The sequence below is a fragment of the Pelobates fuscus genome, chromosome 4 (assembly GCF_036172605.1).
Source record: "Pelobates fuscus isolate aPelFus1 chromosome 4, aPelFus1.pri, whole genome shotgun sequence".
Lineage (NCBI taxonomy): Eukaryota > Metazoa > Chordata > Amphibia > Anura > Pelobatidae > Pelobates > Pelobates fuscus.
The window spans coordinates 387,362,690-387,384,678 of record NC_086320.1 but is presented as its reverse complement, the minus strand read 5'-3'; the positions used below and the strand labels follow the sequence as shown (position 1 = coordinate 387,384,678).

The following is a 21,989-nucleotide window of genomic DNA, read 5'->3' as shown; positions in this document are numbered from 1 at the left end:
TATATTGGATATTAGGGGGTATATTAGATATTGGGGGGTATATTAGATATTGGGGGTATATTGGATATTAGGGGGGTATATTAGATATTGGGGGGTATATTAGATATTGGGGGGTATATTAGATATTGGGGGTATATTAGATATTTGGGGGTATATTAGATATTGGGGGGTATATTAGATATTGGGGGGGTATATTGGATAGTGGGGGGGTATATTGGATAGTGGGGGGGTATATTAAATATTGGGGGGTATATTGGATATTGGGGGGTATATTAGATATTGGGGGGTATGTGGCGAAACCAGCTTCGCCACTGTGAACTGGAGAGGCCTGGCTGCTAGCCTCCTGCCCTGCGACTACGGCCCCTGGACATATTGTACTGGAAAAACTATATTTGGGCATGTAATAATGTATATTACTGCTACTGGGCCTTTAAGGGCCATCCGTGGATCTATGGGGACTTTTGGGATACTGTACCTTTAAGACTGTGGAGCGTAGTACAGTAATCCTGCCTTTAATACTTTAATGTCATGTATGTATTTTTGTATGCAGTTTAACCTGGGATATGTATGCAGCATTCACCTGATTGTTCGGTAGAATCACTCCATTCATTGTATTGAGGAAACTACCGAACAACCAGACCACCCAGGACTAAGTGTGCCTCCAATTACCGTTTGCAACAATGTTGCAAACGGGTAATTGGCAATCAGTGTAATGTATTCTTTGTCCTCTGGGTGGCCGCCATTCGGGAAACAAACACGTGGCGGCGGCCATCTTAAACTACCGAACAGCGGTGTTTTGCCGTCGAGTGTCTGGAACTAAAATCGGACACTTGACTAGGCAAACACCGCTGAGACCTCCATACTTCCAGAAATTCGTATAAAAACTACCGAATGACCAGCCGTTCGGTAGAAAGAACCCCACAAACAAGGGAATTCATTCAAACCCTCTCCAGGCTCTATAACACAGGCAATTCGTCTGTTTTCATTCCCTTGTTTGTGACCGACCGCAGGGCCAAAATGCATGGAACTGTTTTCGGATACTTTACCCATGCGGTCGGTCAAATCTTTGGAACCTCATATCTCCCGAACCATTCATCCGAATGACCTGATTCTTGGATATGTTGTCCCCCTGAATAAGGGCTATCAGGGGACACCTGTTTTGGAGGTGTAGCATGTGTATTTGGGGTACATCCAGGAATTGGGGAAAAGGGTGTACGGTATAATTATGTTAAGTGCTAATCTAAGGGGAGGAAATGTGTGGGAGGTACATCCATGTGATTGGTTAAATTTATCCTCCCCCTGGGAGTGTCCTGTATGTACTTGTTTGTAATAAAAGCCAGACTGGGTGTCCCAGTCCAGAGTTCTTGCTTAACCCTCAAAGCGATGTGTCGTCTCGGTCTTTGGGGGAATGGGATTGTATGCTGACTGCCAAGAGTGTAAGCCGATGTCTGCTTTTCTTGTTCAGCTGTTCCAGTGTTCGTGTGGTTCCAGTCGGGAGAATGGTGTTTGCAGTAGCTGCCTGTGCATCTGGAAAGGGGATTATCGCCTAAACTGGGTTTTATCCTCTTGTAAGTGAAACGGTCCGTTACAGGGTATATTAGATATTGGGGGGGTATATTGGATAGTGGGGGGTATATTAAATATTGGGGGGGTATATTGGATATTGGGGGGTATATTCGATATTGGGGGGTATATTGGGTAGTGGGGGTTATATTAGATATTGGGGGTATATTGGGGGGTATATTAGATATTGGGGGGTATATTGGATAGTGGGGGGTATATTAGATATTGGGGAGGTATATTAGATATGTGGGGTATATTGGATATTGGGGGGTATATTAGATATTGGGGGTATATTAGATATTGGGGGGTATATTAGATATTGGGGGGTATATTGGATATTAGGGGGGTATATTAGATATTGGGGGGTATATTGGATATTGGGGGGTATATTAGATATTGGGGGGGTATATTAGATATTGGGGAGGTATATTAGATATTTGGGGTATATTGGATATTGGGGGGTATATTAGATATTGGGGGGTATATTGGATATTGGGGGTATATTAGATATTGGGGGGTATATTAGATATTGGGGTATATTGGATATTAGGGGGGTATATTAGATATTGGGGGGTATATTAGATATTGGGGGGTATATTGGATATTGGGGGGTATATTAGATATTGGGGGGTATATTAGATATTGGGGGTATATTGGGTAGTGGGGGGTATATTAGATATTGGGGGTATATTGGGGGGTATATTAGATATTGGGGGGGTATATTGGATAGTGGGGGGGTATATTAAATATTGGGGGGGGTATATTGGATATTGGGGTATATTAGATATTGGGGGGGTATATTGGATAGTGGGGGGGTATATTAAATATTGGGGGGGTATATTGGATATTGGGGGGGTATATTGGGTAGTGGGAGTTATATTAGATATTGGGGGTATATTGGGGGGTATATTAGATATTGGGGGGTATATTGGATAGTGGGGGGTATATTAGATATTGGGGGTATATTGGATATTGGGGGGTATATTAGGGGGTGATATAGGATATTGGGGGGTATATTGGATAGTGGGGGGTATATTAGATATTGGGGGGTATATTGGATATTGGGGGGGGTATATTAGGGGGTGATATAAGATATTGGGGGGTATATTGGTTATTGGGGGTATATTGGGGGGTATATTAGATATTGGGGGTATATTAGATATTGTGATACCGGAGAAACTGACGGAAGCCAAGCACAGAGAGATGGACACAGGTTTCTTCAGGAAGGAAGAGATTCTTTATTGGATCACCGATCGGGACTCAGAGGGACTAATGTCACCAAAATACAGCAAGTTCTGAGCCCCGGACAATAGTGCAGGCTCCTTATATAGGCACATAACTCCTCCCATATTAAGCTCCACCCGCACATTCTCTTAACCAATCAACACAAATAAGAATTAACTTCCTGTTTGACCGCATGGCTTGTCCAGCACAATGGAGGAGGGGGAATACTACATCCTGTATTCTTGCACATGCTCCGTACACTACTGATCGTATCTTGCCTCGTGCAACCAACTGATCGATACGTCAGCATATGCACGTACACATGCCACGTGGTAATCTCGGCCTACTAAATTTATTTTTACCGAGATTCCACCACATTCCCCCCTTTGATGCCTCTTGATATTTTACAATTACTTGAGGCATCACTTAACCTTGGTTTGCTTACACCACAAGTTACTTTGAACCAGACCAGACTTATGTTATGATGTGAATCTTTTAACACTCATCTTCCTGCATTGGTTCTCCCTGATCTAAAGCCTTATACTTATAAATCGCCATTATCTGTGCAGCAGCCTTCCTCTCTGCTATATTTTCTATTAGGCTTTGCACAGACCTAACTACTAGGGGTATAAGACACGGCAGGAGTAGACACAACATTAAAATTAGTAGGACTCCACCTACCACTGCCTTAAGCCCTCCAAACCACTCATACCAGCTACCAAACCAACTACTTGGATTATACCCTTTCCATACCTGAGTAGGCACATGCGCTAGTTTAACCATATGGCTAGTAAGCTCAGCTATTGCTTGCCCTTCGTCATCTATTTGAAGACAGCAATTGCTCAGGTTAAACTTCCCACATACACCTCCCTCTACTGCCAAAAGGTAATCCAAGGCTAATCTATTTTGGTAGACTGCTGTCCTCATCCTGGTGTTATGCTTCGCTAGAAGATTGAGCGCTTGTGATGTCTCATTAGTGATAATCTCAACCACCGCCTGTAATCTTATAATACGGTTGAGCATATAAATAGGGGTTCTGTAACCAAAGGTACCATCCTCAGCCCACGTGGCTGGCCCATAATAATCTATGATACGCTGGGGAGGCCATTCATTATCTTCCCAGGTGCCTATCTCTATGGGTCCCCTTTTCTTCCTATGATTCACATCATACACTTTAACACCTAAAGTCTCACCTGTTTCAATCGGTAACAAGAAGAAGGATGGTTTGAGCATACCCAACACACATGCCCCTTCCCAATCCTGTGGCAACTCCGAATAGGCTTTCTTACCACAGATCCAGTACAAATTTGCTGGGGCTCTCCAGGTAGATGTGATGGATAAATCAAACCACACATCCTTTAAATTGGCGTATCTAGCAAACGGGTTAGATGGTTCTGAGACATTTGAAGCCGACCACCAAGTTGTATTCTTTGTATCATCATCATAAGCTTTTTGCCCTAGACAAGTTAATTCTCCTACAGAAGTGTTATACATTATTCCTTTCCTTGCTATGCAAACATAACCTATGATGGAGGTCTTTAATCTCCACTCAGATTTACCTCTAACACTCATATGATAATCGGCTTGTGTAGATATTAGTTGGTCAACTGCCTCAGAACCGGACATTACCTCCTTTGCTTCCCAAGGCCATTGGTCTCCCATGTTAGTACCTCCACACACATAGCAGTTGGTAACATTAAGACTACCGGCAATACTTTCGGCTAAATCGATGAACAGGTTTTTAGCATTATGGGGGATCTTATTATCTATACTCATCTCTTCATAAAAGGAATGGTATACTTGATGAGTTTGGGAGGATACCGTATCAGTCTCTATCCCTATAAACAATAATGTCCCAGGATCTAAACCCGTCCCGTATATCTGAAACCCAAATAAATTGCCATATTTGTCTAAGAACTTGTCAGGGTTATTTATAAGTATATGGATGGGATTACATTCCATAGACTTACAATATGGGCTAGTCGGCAACTTAGTCACTATCATGTCTTTATCTACTGTCTGTCCCCAAGTCGCCCACCCCACACAAGACCAATATGGACAAAAGTTATAGTCTTTATTTGGGCATCTAGGACTTACATATTTGTTTTTACTACTGGGACAAATATATTTATCATTAGACCCATACGTCCTCTCCCATCTAAGATCCCCACATACATTCCACGGCTTTCTACCACTCGATATCGCTTTACACGCATCAAATAGCAGAACACCCGAAGAATGTACGGATTCTAACACCGTCTTATTAATTAGGGTCCCCTGAGGATCTCCATTCCTGAGAGTCAACCAAATTGTACGAGGTTGATACTCCGGACTGAAGCACTTAGGTTCTCCTACTCCTAAATGGCACACACTATAGTCTATATTTAAGTATCTACATCTCGATACATCTCCTTTACACTCGTATTGTGAATGCCAAATTAGGGTTTGGGAAATATGGTTACCTGTTCTCGTAGTCTTAATGCATACCTCACAGCTAGGAGTGTCGGTACCTCTACCTTCCTGAATATAAAAACACATATAAATAAACACTATCATAAGCACATCTTTCGCCGTCATCCTCAGTCTTCGTCCGTGCGATGGCGCCTCAGCTTCCAGGATGTGAGGGCTGCAGGGAATGGAGTTCTGCTCGTCTTCACAGGTGTCCCTTCGAGACTTTCCTGGCTTATACACTATGTGTTGGTAAGAGGACAGGCTTTATTATGGCCTTCTCACTCACTCCCTGTAACAATAAAATTTGTAATCCACACGATTCCTCGTTACTCCGACTGAGTAGTGCGTTTTAACCGGATCTTGCAGGGATTCTCTGGATCTGCTGTAACTTGCCAAGAATCGACTGCTGCTGGCTTAACCCTGGAGTGATGTATCCACGGAGTCACTTCGGCTACTTTTATCGCTGTAGGGGTAGACAAAAGAACAACATAAGGACCTCTCCACTTGGGCCCTAACGGTACATTATTCCACTCTTTAATCCATACTTGATCTCCTGGATGATAACTATGAACAGGGGGATAAATATTCACAGGTAATCTATCTTGTACCCATTTCTGTACCTCCTCCATAGTCTTACCCAACTCTACAACCTGCTGCCGGGTAATTCCTTCTCCCAACTGACTCAAATCCCCCCTTAAGTTACCAAGTACGGGAGGTGGTCGCCCATACATAATTTCAAAAGGAGAGAGGCCCATCCTTCTGGTAGGGGTACTGCGGATTCGCAATAGAGCTATGGGTAAGAGAACGTTCCACTTAAGTTGGGTTTCCTGACACATTTTAGCCAACTGGTTCTTAATAGTTCTATTCATTCTCTCTACCTTACCAGAACTCTGGGGTCTATATGCAGTATGAAGCCTCCACTTTATACCAAGCATATGAGTCAGTTGTTGTAGGCACTGATGAACAAAAGCTGGACCATTGTCCGATCCTATAGAACAGGGTAGTCCATATCGGGGTATTATTTCTCGTAGCAGGAATCTCACAACTTCTCCTGCTTTCTCTGTACGAGTAGGACATGCTTCTACCCAGCCTGAATAGGTGCACACAATTACCAGCAGGTAACGATGTCCACCCGATTTAGGCATCACTGTAAAGTCTATTTGTAGATCGGACATGGGGAGTCCCCCCATAAACTGGACTCCTGGTGGCTTTACTGGTCCTTGTCTTGCATTATTTTTAGCACACGTTACACATCTTCGTACAATGGCCTGAGTCAAGTTGGACAATCTTGGTATGTAGAAATGTTTTCTGAGAGATTCTTCAGTACTGTCTCTCCCAGAATGTGTCCCGTTATGATAATTTTGGACAATTTCTACTGCTAGTGATGCTGGTATGACTATTCTTCCATCTTCTAGCTGATACCACTTGTTCTCCAGATACTTTCCCGGTTCAGTCTTTAACCACTCCTCTTCTTGAGCTGTATAAACTGGAGTCCATTGGGACAGTGGAGTTGGTATAAGAGCAGCTATATGCCCCACATACTCCTGTCTTCCTGATTCAGCAGCACGCTTAGCTGCACTATCTGCCATCCGATTTCCCTTGGTTACATCACCATCTCCTCTCAGATGCGCTCGACAATGTATGATACCGACTTCTTTCGGCTCCCACACTGCTTCCAATAGTTGTAGGATTTCAGCTGCGTATTTGATTTCTTTGCCTTCTGAATTCAGTAGTCCTCTTTCTTTATACAAAGCTCCGTGGGCATGAGTGGTTAAAAACGCATACTTAGAGTCCGTATAGATATTCACTCTTAAACCTTCAGCCAATTGTAACGCTCGTGTTAGTGCTATTAATTCTGCCTTTTGTGCTGATGTTCCTTTCGCCAGTGGCCGAGCTTCTATCACCTTGTCTATTGTTGTTACTGCATATCCTGCATAGCGGATCCCTTCTTTCACATAACTACTGCCGTCGGTATAATATTGAACATCGGGGTTCTGGATGGGAAAATCACGAAGATCTGGTCTACTTGAGAATACTTCATCCATTACTTCCAAACAATCATGTTGACTTTCAGTAGGTTGTGGCAAAAGGGTAGCTGGATTTAAGGTGTTTACAGTCTCTAAATGCACTCTTGGGTTTTCACACAACATTGCTTGATACTTGGTCATACGGCTGTTACTAAACCAATGATTTCCTTTGTAATCCAACAACGTCTGTACTGCATGTGGGACTCGTACATAAAGTTCTTGACCCAGAGTGAGTTTATCGGCTTCAGCTACTAGCAGGGCGGCTGCAGCTACGGCTCTTAGACAAGGTGGAAGTCCGCTGGCCACTGCATCCAATTGCTTAGACATGTAGGCAACAGGTCTTTGCCATGATCCCAAGTACTGTGTCAATACTCCCACAGCCATTCTTCTTTGCTCATGTACATACAGGTAGAATGGTCGTGTGTGATCAGGTAGACCTAATGCTGGGGCACTCATCAAAGCCTTCTTCACATCTTCAAATGCCGTTTGCTGTTCTTGGGTCCATAGGAAGGGGTCGTGCTCTGTACCTTTAATAGCTGCGTACAGAGGTTTTGCTAGTATCGCATAGCTGGGAATCCATATCCTACAGAAGCCTGCTGCCCCCAAGAATTCTCGCACTTGTCTTCTATTCTTGGGTATTGGTATTTGGCAGACAGCCTCTTTTCTCTCTGGCCCCATAATTCTTTGACCTTCAGAGATATGGAATCCCAGATACTTGACAGTTGGCAAACACAACTGAGCCTTCTTTCTAGACACCTTGTATCCTGCCTTCCAGAGAATGTGCAGTAGATCGTGCGTTGCTTGCTGACAGATTTCTTTTGTAACTGCTGCTATCAACAAGTCATCTACATATTGTAACAATACACACTCTCCTGGGATGGACTCGAAATCCAGTAGATCTTGACTTAGGGCTGAACCAAATAGGGTAGGTGAATTTTTAAACCCTTGGGGCAGTCTTGTCCAAGTCATTTGGCGTTTTGAGCCCGTTACAGCGTTCTCCCATTGGAAAGCGAAAATACATTGACTTTCTGCGGCAATTCGGAGGCAAAAGAAGGCATCTTTAAGATCTAAGACTGTGAAGTAAGTAGCCCCGCCCGGAATTAAAGCAAGCAGGTTATATGGATTGGGTACAACTGGATGTATACTAACAACCGCATCATTGACTGCTCTCAAGTCCTGCACAGGTCGATACTCATCTGTACCGGGCTTTTGAACAGGCAGCAATGGGGTGTTCCAGGGGGAAGTACAGAATTTTAGGATACCATACCGTATGAACTTATCCAGATAGGATTGAATGTTCTTCTTAGCCTTCTGCGGGATGTGGTATTGTCTTAGGCTCACTGGATAAACCCCAAGTTTCAGTTCAATTTTTATAGGTGGAATATTGCGGGCCAGTCCTGGTGGGTTGTTCTCTGCCCAAACTCCTGGTATGTTAAATAATGTCTCATCACTCCTAGGGTTTTGGCTAGTCAACGCTGTATAAAGTCGCCACTCTTCTTCCTTTGGTACAGATAATGTCATGATACCTGAAGGTCCATTAAACTTTAAGGATGTTGTTCCATTTGGTAGGAACGTAATCTGCGCTTGTAATTTTGATAGCATATCACGTCCCAGCAATTGGACTGGACATTCAGGCATATAAAGGAATTGATGTTTGATTACGTGGCCTCCCAATGTACAGAGTCGACTTTTAAGAACCGGTTTTTCAGCACTTCTTCCAGTTGCTCCTATCACAGTAATAGTCCTTCCAGATGGAGGAGCAACTAGATTAGTCACCACTGAATGTTCAGCACCAGTGTCGATCATGAACGCACTCCTTTTTCCCCCTATTGATACATCGACCATAGGCTCCGCTCGACCAAGGGGGATGGAGCCCGGTCGGTATCAATAGTCCTCCATGACCGTGTCAGCCAATCCTACGAAGTCCCTACCTTCTCTATCGCGGGACCTTTGCGCTGCTGGAATATACCTGTCTTCCCTAACACTTCCTCTGTTCCCATTACTCCCTCTATAACCATTACTCCCTCCGGGGCCTCCTCTACCTCTCGCTCTGCCTCTAAAGTTTACATAACCTGTCCTAGGTCTGTCTCTCTCAGACTGTTCTCTTCGCGGACACTCATTTCTCCAATGCCCTTCTTCCTTACAGTAAGCGCACTGATTTCTACTTAGAGGTTCCTCATTCCATCTACCATCGCCTCTATCTGGGCCCCGTCTATCTACGCCTGCGATCGCTACAGCTAGCATATCAGCCTTTTTACGCATCTTGCGCTCCTCCTCTTTCTTGCTTTCTGTTTCCCTATTCATATAAACCTTATTCGCTACCTCCATTAGTTGGGTGATTGACATACCTGCAAACCCTTCTAACTTTTGTAGCTTGCGCTTAATATCTCCGTAAGCTTGGCTGACAAAGGCGGAGTTCACCATTCGGGAATTATCTGCGTCTTCCGGATTAAAGGGGGTATACAAGCGGTATGCCTCCAATAATCGGTCATAAAAGACACTGGGCGCTTCATCGCTTTTCTAAATCACCTCAACTGTCTTCGACATGTTAATAGCTTTCTTTCCTCCGGCTTTCATGCCAGCAATTATAGCGTCTCTATAGGCTCTGAGTTGAACCATATCAGCACCATTTACGTTCCAATCGGGATCGGTGTTGGGATAATGTGTTGCGGCCCATGCTGATGGATTGGCTTGGTTTAAAGTACGGGCTTTATCTTCTAATGCTTTAATGGCTGCTTGATTTATTCTTGTCCTTTCCTCATTGTTAAATAAAGTCATTAATAACTGCTGGCAATCAGCCCATGTCGGGTTATGTGTCTGTACTATTGAGGTGAACAGATCAGTCATAGCTTGTGGTTTCTCGGTATACGAGGAATTGTGGGTCTTCCAGTTTAAAAGATCGGTTGTAGTAAATGGGACATATACGAAGACAGGGTCAGCGTGTGCCATTTGACCTGCGGCATCGATATAGGCTGACCCGGGATTCAGACGAAGAGGCATCTGATAGTGCTTTAATTGTTGGGCACCGGTCAACTGTCGGGTCTGTATGGGGCTACGTGGAGGGGCGTCAGTCATGGGTTCCAGTCGGGGAGAAATAGGGTATGGGGATGTGGGAGCTTGGTTTTGGGAAAAGGTTGTAAATAGAACACTTCGAGTCGAGCTAGATGAAGCTTGACCGGAAGTCTGAAGTGGCGCCAAATCAGGATATTCGTTTTTAATGGGGGTTGGTTCTGATTCCAGAAGGGGAGATTTAGTACGAGGGGGGGTGGATCCTGTACTGGAGGAGGAAGCGGAAGTGGATGGGGGTAATGAGGGGAGGGCTGCAGGTCTTCCTGCATTTGCGTCACTTCCTCTTAACTGAAAGTAAGGGGGCGGCATAGGGATCTCGGACTCAGGGGGCGTGTCCAAAATGGGCCTAACACCAGTCCTAGTGGACGAACAAGTCCTAGCTACCATGAGGCGACATTGCTCCTCGTGGCATGTCCGGAGCCATTTTGGCGAGTCATTTACGGCCTGTCTCCAACAATCAACATAAGGAAACTGGCCGTAAAGTTCAGGCCTACCTGATACAGCCACGTGTAAGCGCTGTACCAGAGTTGGATCCAAACTGCCACGTGGCGGCCATGCCGCAACCAAAGTAGGCCACTCCCTAGTACACAAAGTGACCAAACGTACAGGAGACATTTTAACCCCAAAATCACAAGTTTTGAATCCCTTTTTAAAATTCTTCACCATACAACCTAAGGGATCCGGGATCGTTGACTGCGACGCACCCATACTTAACAATGGAACGTCGTCGACAACGAATACTATACACGCGTACTATTCAACAGTCACACCCGTTTCCTCTGGCAACAGCACCACGTGGTACGGTTACCAAGTGAAACGTACACAATAACAATAAACACTCAGGGAATTCCCGTACACACACAGCTGCTACACCAGTCACTATATAATCAATATTATGCCCTTTGGCGTAACTATACAGTCACCCACGCTATAATTCTCTATATACGAATTACCCGTCTATAACACACCCCAGTAACATCGTCTTTTACAAATAGCGGTTACAGTACGGTTAGCATAGGTCAAAGCACAAGTTAAGGTCACAATACAATTATTAGTGGTTATGGTGTTAAACATGCATTAGACGACAATGATTAGTACTTATATACAATGTCAGTAAATATACAGGGTTATGGTACCGTGCACTATAATACAGCAACACACTATTAACACTCTCGCTAGACGGCTGAGCTCGCGCTATCTAACAAGATATACACGTTACTAAACAATCTTTATCACATATACAATTCCCAACTAATCTATTGGCCAGTACCTTGATGGACTACCTAAAACTATATACATCCGTTTTGGTTAGCCACACTGCCCAAGCACCACATAGCGAACTAGAGGGCGGAATTTACAACAGAACCCTTTTAGTCTTTCTACTCTATCAATAGTCTAGTGGGTTCCAAATTTACACGCCTTCCCACTTAGCCAAGATAGGTTGAGAGCTAGCGGACCGAATTTACACAGACGCCGCTTAGTCTCCCGGTCCCTCCGACCTAGCGAACAAATTGTACACCCTAGAACGCTAGTCTAGACAAGACACCGGTGTCCGGCTTGGGCTATTTACACAGGACCCAGCCTGACTCCAAACCAAGATTAAACGGGCTGACTACAGGGCTCGCGCTATCTAACAAGATATACACTTTACTAAACAATCGTTAACACATTTACAATTCCCAACTAAACTATTGGCCAGTACCTTGAATGGACTACCTAAAAACAATCTACATACGTTTTGGTTAGCCACACTGCCCAATCACCACATATATAGCGAGCTAGAGGACCGAATTTACACAGACGCCTCTTAGTCGCACTATCAAAAGTCTAGTGGGTTCCAAATTTACACGCCTTCCCACTTAGCCCAGATAGGATGAGAACTAGCGAACCGAATTTACACAGACGCCGCTTAGTCTCCCGGTCCCTCCGACCTAGCGAACAAAATGTACACCCTAGAACGCTAGTCTAGACAAGACACCGGTGTCCGGCTAGGGCTATTTACACCAGAGCCCCGCCTGACTAACAGAATCAAACGGTCTGACTAAAGAGCGTTCGATCGAGCGGTGCGCCTTCGCTCCTTCCCTCCGACAGAGGGGGCAGATACACAGATTCAAAACCCCTTTGGGCCTACCGCACAATCGGTATACCCCTAGTGGGTCCTGCCGTCTAAAACAGCAGTTGTCTTACCTCCTCGTTCCTGAACCTGAGTTCACACTCATCGACGGGGACACCCCAGCACTTCTCACGTAGAGGCCGATGATCTCCTGGACAACAGACCAGTGGCGCCGAGACGAAGGGAGGTCCACGCAGAAGTTCAGGGGTGCAGCCGTAGAGAACGTGGGCAAAGATAGACCGTCTCACGCCTCTGCCTCTCAGCTACCGTTGAACGATGAGCTTCCCGGCCAATGCACCAAATGATACCGGAGAAACTGACGGAAGCCAAGCACAGAGAGATGGACACAGGTTTCTTCAGGAAGGGATTCTTTATTGGATCACCGATCGGGACTCAGAGGGACTAATGTCACCAAAATACAGCAAGTTCTGAGCCCCGGACAATAGTGCAGGCTCCTTATATAGGCACATAACTCCTCCCATATTAAGCTCCACCCGCACATTCTCTTAACCAATCAACACAAATAAGAATTAACTTCCTGTTTGACCGCATGGCTTGTCCAGCACAATGGAGGAGGGGGAATACTACATCCTGTATTCTTGCACATGCTCCGTACACTACTGATCGTATCTTGCCTCGTGCAACCAACTGATCGATACGTCAGCATATGCACGTACACATGCCACGTGGTAATCTCGGCCTACTAAATTTATTTTTACCGAGATTCCACCACAATTGGGGGGGTATATTGGTTATTGGGGGTATATTGGGGGGTATATTAGATATTGGGGGTATATTAGATATTGGGGGGGTATATTGGATATTGGGGGTATATTAGATATTGGGGGGTATATTAGATATTGGGGGTATATTAGATATTGGGGGGTATATTGGATATTGGGGGTATATTAGATATTGGGGGGTATATTAGATATTGGGGGGTATATTGTATATTGGGGGTAATATTGGATATTGGGGGGTATATTGGGGGGTATATTGGATAGTGGGGGGTATATTGTATATTGGGGGGTATATTGTATATTGGGGAAGGTATATTGGATATTGGGGGGTATATTGTATATTGGGGGTAATATTGGATATTGGGGGGTATAATGGGGGGTATATTGGATATTGGGGGGGTATATGGAGGTAAACACACCCAGGTTGCTGGCCACGCCCTCTCACGTGACACTCATTGGCCAATAACCGCCAGTTTCCGTCTCAGGGCGGGGCTTGGCTCAGAGGGCGTGGTTTCGGTGGGCCGGAAGTTGAGAGCCGGTATCTGGAGATGTTGCTCCGCCTCCTACAGACCGGACTCCGCCGCCTCCCGCTCTCTGCGAACAGGTATTAGACTGGACACCCCGCGCACAGCATGCCGGGACATGGAGTCCGCTCCACGGGCTGTACTGCAACTCCCGGCATGCACCGCGCGCCCCCATTCTTTACACATAGACACCCCGCGCACAGCATGCCGGAACATGGAGTCCGCTCCACAGACACAGCGGTGAAAAACATCAGGAACTGGACTACAGCTCCCGGCATGCACCGCGCGCCCCCATTCATTACACAGAGAAACCCCGCGCACAGCATGCCGGGACATGGAGTCCGCTCCACAAACAATGAGGGGGAAACAAAGGGAACTGGACTACAGCTCCCGGCATGCACCGCGCGCCCCCCATTCTTTACATATAGAGCCAACCTGTACTGAGCAAAGCATGCTGGGAGAACTTCCTATATATAATATTATTATTATTATTATACAGTGTGATACACCCAGTACTGAGCAAAGCATGCTGGGAGAACTTCCTATATATAATATTATTATTATTATTATTATACAGTGTGATACACCCAGTACTGAGCAAAGCATGCTGGGAGAACTTCCTATATATATTATTATTATTATTATTATTATACAGTGTGATACACCCAGTACTGAGCAAAGCATGCTGGGAGAACTTCCTATATATATTATTATTATTATTATTATTATACAGTGTGATACAACCAGTACTGAGCAAAGCATGCTGGGAGAACTTCCTATATATATTATTATTATTATTATTATTATACAGTGTGATACAACCAGTACTGAGCAAAGCATGCTGGGAGAACTTCCTATATATAATATTATTATTATTATACAGTGTGATACAACCAGTACTGAGCAAAGCATGCTGGGAGAACTTCCTATATATAATATTATTATTATTATTATACAGTGTGATACACCCAGTACTGAGCAAAGCATGCTGGGAGAACTTCCTATATATAATATTATTATTATTATTATACAGTGTGATACAACCAGTACTGAGCAAAGCATGCTGGGAGAACTTCCTATATATAATATTATTATTATTATTATACAGTGTGATACACCCAGTACTGAGCAAAGCATGCTGGGAGAACTTCCTATATATATAATATTATTATTATTATACAGTGTGATACACCCAGTACTGAGCAAAGCATGCTGGGAGAACTTCCTATATATAATATTATTATTATTATTATACAGTGTGATACACCCAGTACTGAGCAAAGCATGCTGGGAGAACTTCCTATATATAATATTATTATTATTATACAGTGTGATACACCCAGTACTGAGCAAAGCATGCTGGGAGAACTTCCTATATATAATATTATTATTATTATACAGTGTGATACACCCAGTACTGAGCAAAGCATGCTGGGAGAACTTCCTATATATAATATTATTATTATTATTATACAGTGTGATACACCCAGTACTGAGCAAAGCATGCTGGGAGAACTTCCTATATATAATATTATTATTATTATACAGTGTGATACACCCAGTACCGAGCAAAGCATGCTGGGAGAACTTCCTCTATATAATATTATTATTATTATTATTATACAGTGTGATACACCCAGTACTGAGCAAAGCATGCTGGGAGAACTTCCTATATATAATATTATTATTATTATTATACAGTGTGATACAACCAGTACCGAGCAAAGCATGCTGGGAGAACTTCCTATAAATAATATTATTATTATTATTATACAGTGTGATACAACCAGTACTGAGCAAAGCATGCTGGGAGAACTTCCTATATATAATATTATTATTATTATTATACAGTGTGATACAACCAGTACTGAGCAAAGCATGCTGGGAGAACTTCCTATATATAATATTATTATTATTATACAGTGTGATACAACCTGTACTGAGCAAAGCATGCTGGGAGAACTTCCTATATATATTATTATTATTATTATTATACAGTGTGATACAACCAGTACTGAGCAAAGCATGCTGGGAGAACTTCCTATATATATTATTATTATTATTATTATACAGTGTGATACAACCAGTACTGAGCAAAGCATGCTGGGAGAACTTCCTATATATAATATTATTATTATTATTATACAGTGTGATACAACCTGTACTGAGCAAAGCATGCTGGTAGAACTTCCTATATATAATATTATTATTATACAGTGTGATACACCCAGTACTGAGCAAAGCATGCTGGGAGAACTTCCTATATATAATATTATTATTATTATTATTATACAGTGTGATACACCCAGTACTGAGCAAAGCATGCTGGGAGAACTTCCTATATATAATATTATTATTATTATACAGTGTGATACACCCAGTACTGAGCAAAGCATGCTGGGAGAACTTCCTATATATAATAATATTATTATTATACAGTGTGATACAACCTGTACTGAGCAAAGCATGCTGGGAGAACTTCCTATATATAATATTATTATTATTATTATTATTATACAGTGTGATACAACCTGTACTGAGCAAAGCATGCTGGGAGAACTTCCTATATATAATATTATTATTATTATTATACAGTGTGATACACCCAGTACTGAGCAACGCATGCTGGGAGAACTTCCTATATATAATATTATTATTATTATTATTATACAGTGTGATACAACCTGTACTGAGCAAAGCATGCTGGGAGAACTTCCTATATATAATATTATTATTATTATTATACAGTGTGATACACCCAGTACTGAGCAAAGCATGCTGGGAGAACTTCCTATATATAATATTATTATTATTATTATACAGTGTGATACAACCTGTACTGAGCAAAGCATGCTGGGAGAACTTCCTCTATATAATATTATTATTATTATTATACAGTGTGATACACCCAGTACTGAGCAAAGCATGCTGGGAGAACTTCCTATATATAATATTATTATTATTATACAGTGTGATACACCCAGTACTGAGCAAAGCATGCTGGGAGAACTTCCTATATATAATATTATTATTATTATACAGTGTGATACAACCAGTACTGAGCAAAGCATGCTGGGAGAACTTCCTATATATAATATTATTATTATTATTTATTATACAGTGTGATACAACCAGTACTGAACAAAGCATGTTGGGAGAACTTCCTATATACAATATTATTATTATTATACAGTGTGATACACCCAGTACTGAGCAAAGCATGCTGGGAGAACTTCCTATATATAATATTATTATTATACAGTGTGATACAACCTGTACTGAGCAAAGCATGCTGGGAGAACTTCCTATATATAATATTATTATTATTATTATTATACAGTGTGATACAACCAGTACTGAGCAAAGCATGCTGGGAGAACTTCCTATATATAATATTATTATTATACAGTGTGATACAACCAGTACTGAGCAAAGCATGCTGGGAGAACTTCCTATATATAATATTATTATTATACAGTGTGATACAACCTGTACTGAGCAAAGCATGCTGGGAGAACTTCCTATATATAATATTATTATTATTATTATACAGTGTGATACACCCAGTACTGAGCAACGCATGCTCAGGGGAGGGAGCGAACGTTAATACACCGGCACCCCGGGAGCGACCGTTAATACACCGTCACCCCGGGAGGGACCGGCCGTTAATACACCGTCACCCCGGGAGGGACCGGCCGTTAATACACCGTCACCCCGGGAGGGACCGGCCGTTAATACACCGTCACCCCGGGAGGGACCGGCCGTTAATACACCGTCACCCCGGGAGGGACCGGCCGTTAATACACCGTCACCCCGGGAGGGACCGGCCGTTAATACACCGTCACCCCGGGAGGGACCGGCCGTTAATACACCGTCACCCCGGGAGGGACCGGCCGTTAATACACCGTCACCCCGGGAGGGACCGGCCGTTAATACACCGTCACCCCGGGAGGGACCGGCCGTTAATACACCGTCACCCCGGGAGGGACCGGCCGTTAATACACCGTCACCCCGGGAGGGACCGGCCGTTAATACACCGTCACCCCGGGAGGGACCGGCCGTTAATACACCGTCACCCCGGGAGGGACCGGCCGTTAATACACCGTCACCCCGGGAGGGACCGGCCGTTAATACACCGTCACCCCGGGAGGGACCGGCCGTTAATACACCGTCACCCCGGGAGGGACCGGCCGTTAATACACCGTCACCCCGGGAGGGACCGGCCGTTAATACACCGTCACCCCGGGAGGGACCGGCCGTTAATACACCGTCACCCCGGGAGGGACCGGCCGTTAATACACCGTCACCCCGGGAGGGACCGGCCGTTAATACACCGTCACCCCGGGCGGGACCGGCCGTTAATACACCGTCACCCCGGGAGGGACCGGCCGTTAATACACCGTCACCCCGGGAGGGACCGGCCGTTAATACACCGTCACCCCGGGAGGGACCGGCCTTTAATACACCGTCACCCCGGGAGGGACCGGCCGTTAATACACCGTCACCCCGGGAGGGACCGGCCGTTAATACACCGTCACCCCGGGAGGGACCGGCCGTTAATACACCGTCACCCCGGGAGGGACCGGCCGTTAATACACCGTCACCCCGGGAGGGACCGGCCGTTAATACACCGTCACCCCGGGAGGGACCGGCCGTTAATACACCGTCACCCCGGGAGGGACCGGCCGTTAATACACCGTCACCCCGGGAGGGACCGGCCGTTAATACACCGTCACCCCGGGAGGGACCGGCCGTTAATACACCGTCACCCCGGGAGGGACCGGCCGTTAATACACCGTCACCCCGGGAGGGACCGGCCGTTAATACACCGTCACCCCGGGAGGGACCGCCCGTTAATACACCGTCACCCCGGGAGGGACCGCCCGTTAATACACCGTCACCCCGGGAGGGACCGCCCGTTAATACACCGTCACCCCGGGAGGGACCGCCCGTTAATACACCGTCACCCCGGGAGGGACCGCCCGTTAATACACCGTCACCCCGGGAGGGACCGCCCGTTAATACACCGTCACCCCGGGAGGGACCGCCCGTTAATACACCGTCACCCCGGGAGGGACCGCCCGTTAATACACCGTCACCCCGGGAGGGACCGCCCGTTAATACACCGTCACCCCGGGAGGGACCGCCGTTAATACACCGTCACCCCGGGAGGGACCGCCCGTTAATACACCGTCACCCCGGGAGGGACCGCCCGTTAATACACCGTCACCCCGGGAGGGACCGCCCGTTAATACACCGTCACCCCGGGAGGGACCGCCCGTTAATACACCGTCACCCCGGGAGGGACCGCCCGTTAATACACCGTCACCCCGGGAGGGACCGCCCGTTAATACACCGTCACCCCGGGAGGGACCGCCCATTAATACACTCTCTTCCATGGTGCTCTGGTTTGAGTGATTTTCTCCTTTACTAATTACTGCCCTGTGTGCCCCACCTGTATACCTGCTTTTATTTTAATTATTATAAAACAAAAACAAACTTTTTTATTGAGCATTTATGGAAATTACCAGTGGAGCGGAAAGCTGATTTCCCACAGCCTATCTCCGCTGGTATCCTATAATGGCTCAGGAACAAGTAGTAAATCCAATAGGGTAACAAGCACAATCAGCAATATAATCCAGTAATATCCCATCACCTTTCCCAATACCTGGACGACACACAGTATCAGGAGTAGAACTGATCTTTAATCCCACAACCCCTGCTTTTATACGGTTCTCCCCTGCAAGGGAGCCACCCACAGTAATTAGTACATTAACCAATAAAGTACAAGGTACAACCCACACATCTCCTCCAATCAGCTTATGTGTTAACAAAATTAAAATGTAAAATTTTCCCCCCAAGTTCTAGATGTACCCCAAATACATAGGGTACACCCCCTGTGGTATCCCCTGATAGCCCTGATCTGGGTGAATAACATATTTAAAAATCACCCAGATCGGACCAGGGGCTCGGGAGTTATGGGGGTTAAAAAGTTAGGTTGAGTTCCCTTTAGGACCACTGAAGCATGGCTTTCCAGCCCAAAATTAGTGAAAATCCGTTCAGGGGTTCCAAAGATAGTAAAAAGTCCCTTTGGACCAACCGCAAGCACGTTTTCCTGCCCAAAACAGTTCCATAGATTTGGGCTGTGCGGTCGGTCTATTTTACCCTGAAAAAATTACTAAGTTCCATTTGAATGTGCGTTTGAATCTTGGAACGGGACTTAGTCTCCAGCTGCAGTGTCGAAGGGGAGTAGACTGGGTTCAAGTCCTGGGGCAAAAAGTGTGTGAACTTACCCCCCCCCCCCCCCCAAAAAAAAGAAAAAAAAAACACTCGTATGCATATATAAACGCGTGCACACACATACACTCACAGACACACACGCACTCAGACACTCACAGACACACATACTCAGACACTCACACAGTGGTGTATTTTAATTTTGTGCTGCCCTAGGCATGACTATACCTGAGCACCCCCTAATCTAAATTTACCACCGCTTCCTGTCAAGAGCGCACCGCTTCCTGATTAAGAACCCACCCCATCCTCTTTAGACTCCACCTTTTCCTGCTCCTTTTAAAGAAATACTATAGTGCCAGGAAAACAAAGCTGTTTTCCTGGCACTATAATTCCCTATAGTGCCCCCCTCCCTCATGTCCTCCCCTCCCCCACTCGACACTGATGGGGTTAAAATCCTATGGGTATTTAGCAGATAGGATTTCCTCATGCACAGGGTGAGGACGTCCAGCATCAGTTAGGTGACTTTTGATCACCTAACCACCCGAAAGTCCCTCTAGTGGCTGTCTGGTAGACAGTCACTAGAGGTGGAGTTACCCCTCAAGGTAATTATTCCAGTTTCTGAGAAACCGCAATAATTACACTTGCAGGTTTAAGGGGACTGGGACACTGCACCCAGACCACTTCAATGAGCTGAAGTTGTCTGGGTGCCTATAGTGTCCCTCTAAGCACACTCTCTGACAGACACCCACACTGGCAGATACACACTGACAGTAACACACACACACACTCAGTGACAAACACACAGACGTCACTGATTTGACACACACACACATTCACTGACACACACTCATTCATTGACAGAGAGACACACACAAACACACTGACAGACACACACTAATAGTCACACACACTAAATGACAAACTCACTGATTTGACAGACACTTACAAACATACACTAACAGAAGCACATACACTCATATGCACACACACGTGCATACACTAACAGAAGCACATACATGCAAACAGTAACATAAGCACATACACTCACACACACACACACACACACTGACACAAACACACACATACACTAACAGACATACACATACATAGACTAACAGACATACACACACATACATACACTAACAGACACACACATACATACACTAACAGACACACACGCACATACACTAACAGACATACAGACATAAACTAACAGACATACACACACATAAATAGACTGACACACACACACACACACGCATACATACACATACACTAACAGACATACACACATACACTAACAGACATACACACACATACACTAGCAGACATACACACATACATACACATACACTAACAGACATACACACATACACTAACAGACACACACACACATACACTAACAGACATACAGACATAAACTAACAGACATACACACACATAAATAGACTGACATACACACACACACACACACATACATACACATACACTAACAGACATACACACATACACTAACAGACATACACACACATACATAGAATAACAGACATACATATACAAATTATTAAAATTAACATCGCCCACTCACCCAGCCTCCCTACCTTTTAGGAAAGCTGGCATGGATGGGTCCCTGGGGTCCAGTGGGGCTGCAGTGAGGCGGGCTGCTCTCTCCCTGTCATGGGGGGGCCACCTGATTGCCCCCCCGGCGGGCTGCTCTCTCCCTGTCACACGCGGTGAGGGAGCTGTGTCCTCTCTGCTCCCTCTCGCCGCGTGGGTTGTTTTCTGATGCAGGGAGCCGGAATATGACGTCATATTGCGGCTCCCTGCATCAGAAAACGGCGCGGGGCGAGAGGGAGCAGAGAGGAAACAGCTCCCTCGCCTGCGGGGTCGAAACGTCGATTCTCCTGTACACAGATAAATAATCTTTTTTCACCAAGACCTTTGGAGTGCTCTGTTTCATCATTTCCTTATATATATATATATATATATATATATATATATATGTGAGCAGACATTATACTGGTTAACTGGGGTGTTTTTG

General features: G+C 45.0%; 1 protein-coding gene across 2 annotated transcripts in view; it reads left to right on the top strand.

Moving 5' to 3' along the window:
- The first annotated feature begins 13,696 nt into the window (after positions 1-13,696).
- The window catches only part of ABCB8 (ATP binding cassette subfamily B member 8), a 73,353-nt gene continuing 65,060 nt past the window's right edge, over positions 13,697-21,989 (top strand). For both annotated transcript variants that reach the window (XM_063452910.1, XM_063452909.1), the window contains exon 1: positions 13,697-13,791. In XM_063452910.1, coding sequence (XP_063308980.1) covers positions 13,736-13,791 — 56 coding nt within the window. In that variant the 5' untranslated portion in view covers positions 13,697-13,735. The remainder of the gene's footprint in view (positions 13,792-21,989) is intronic.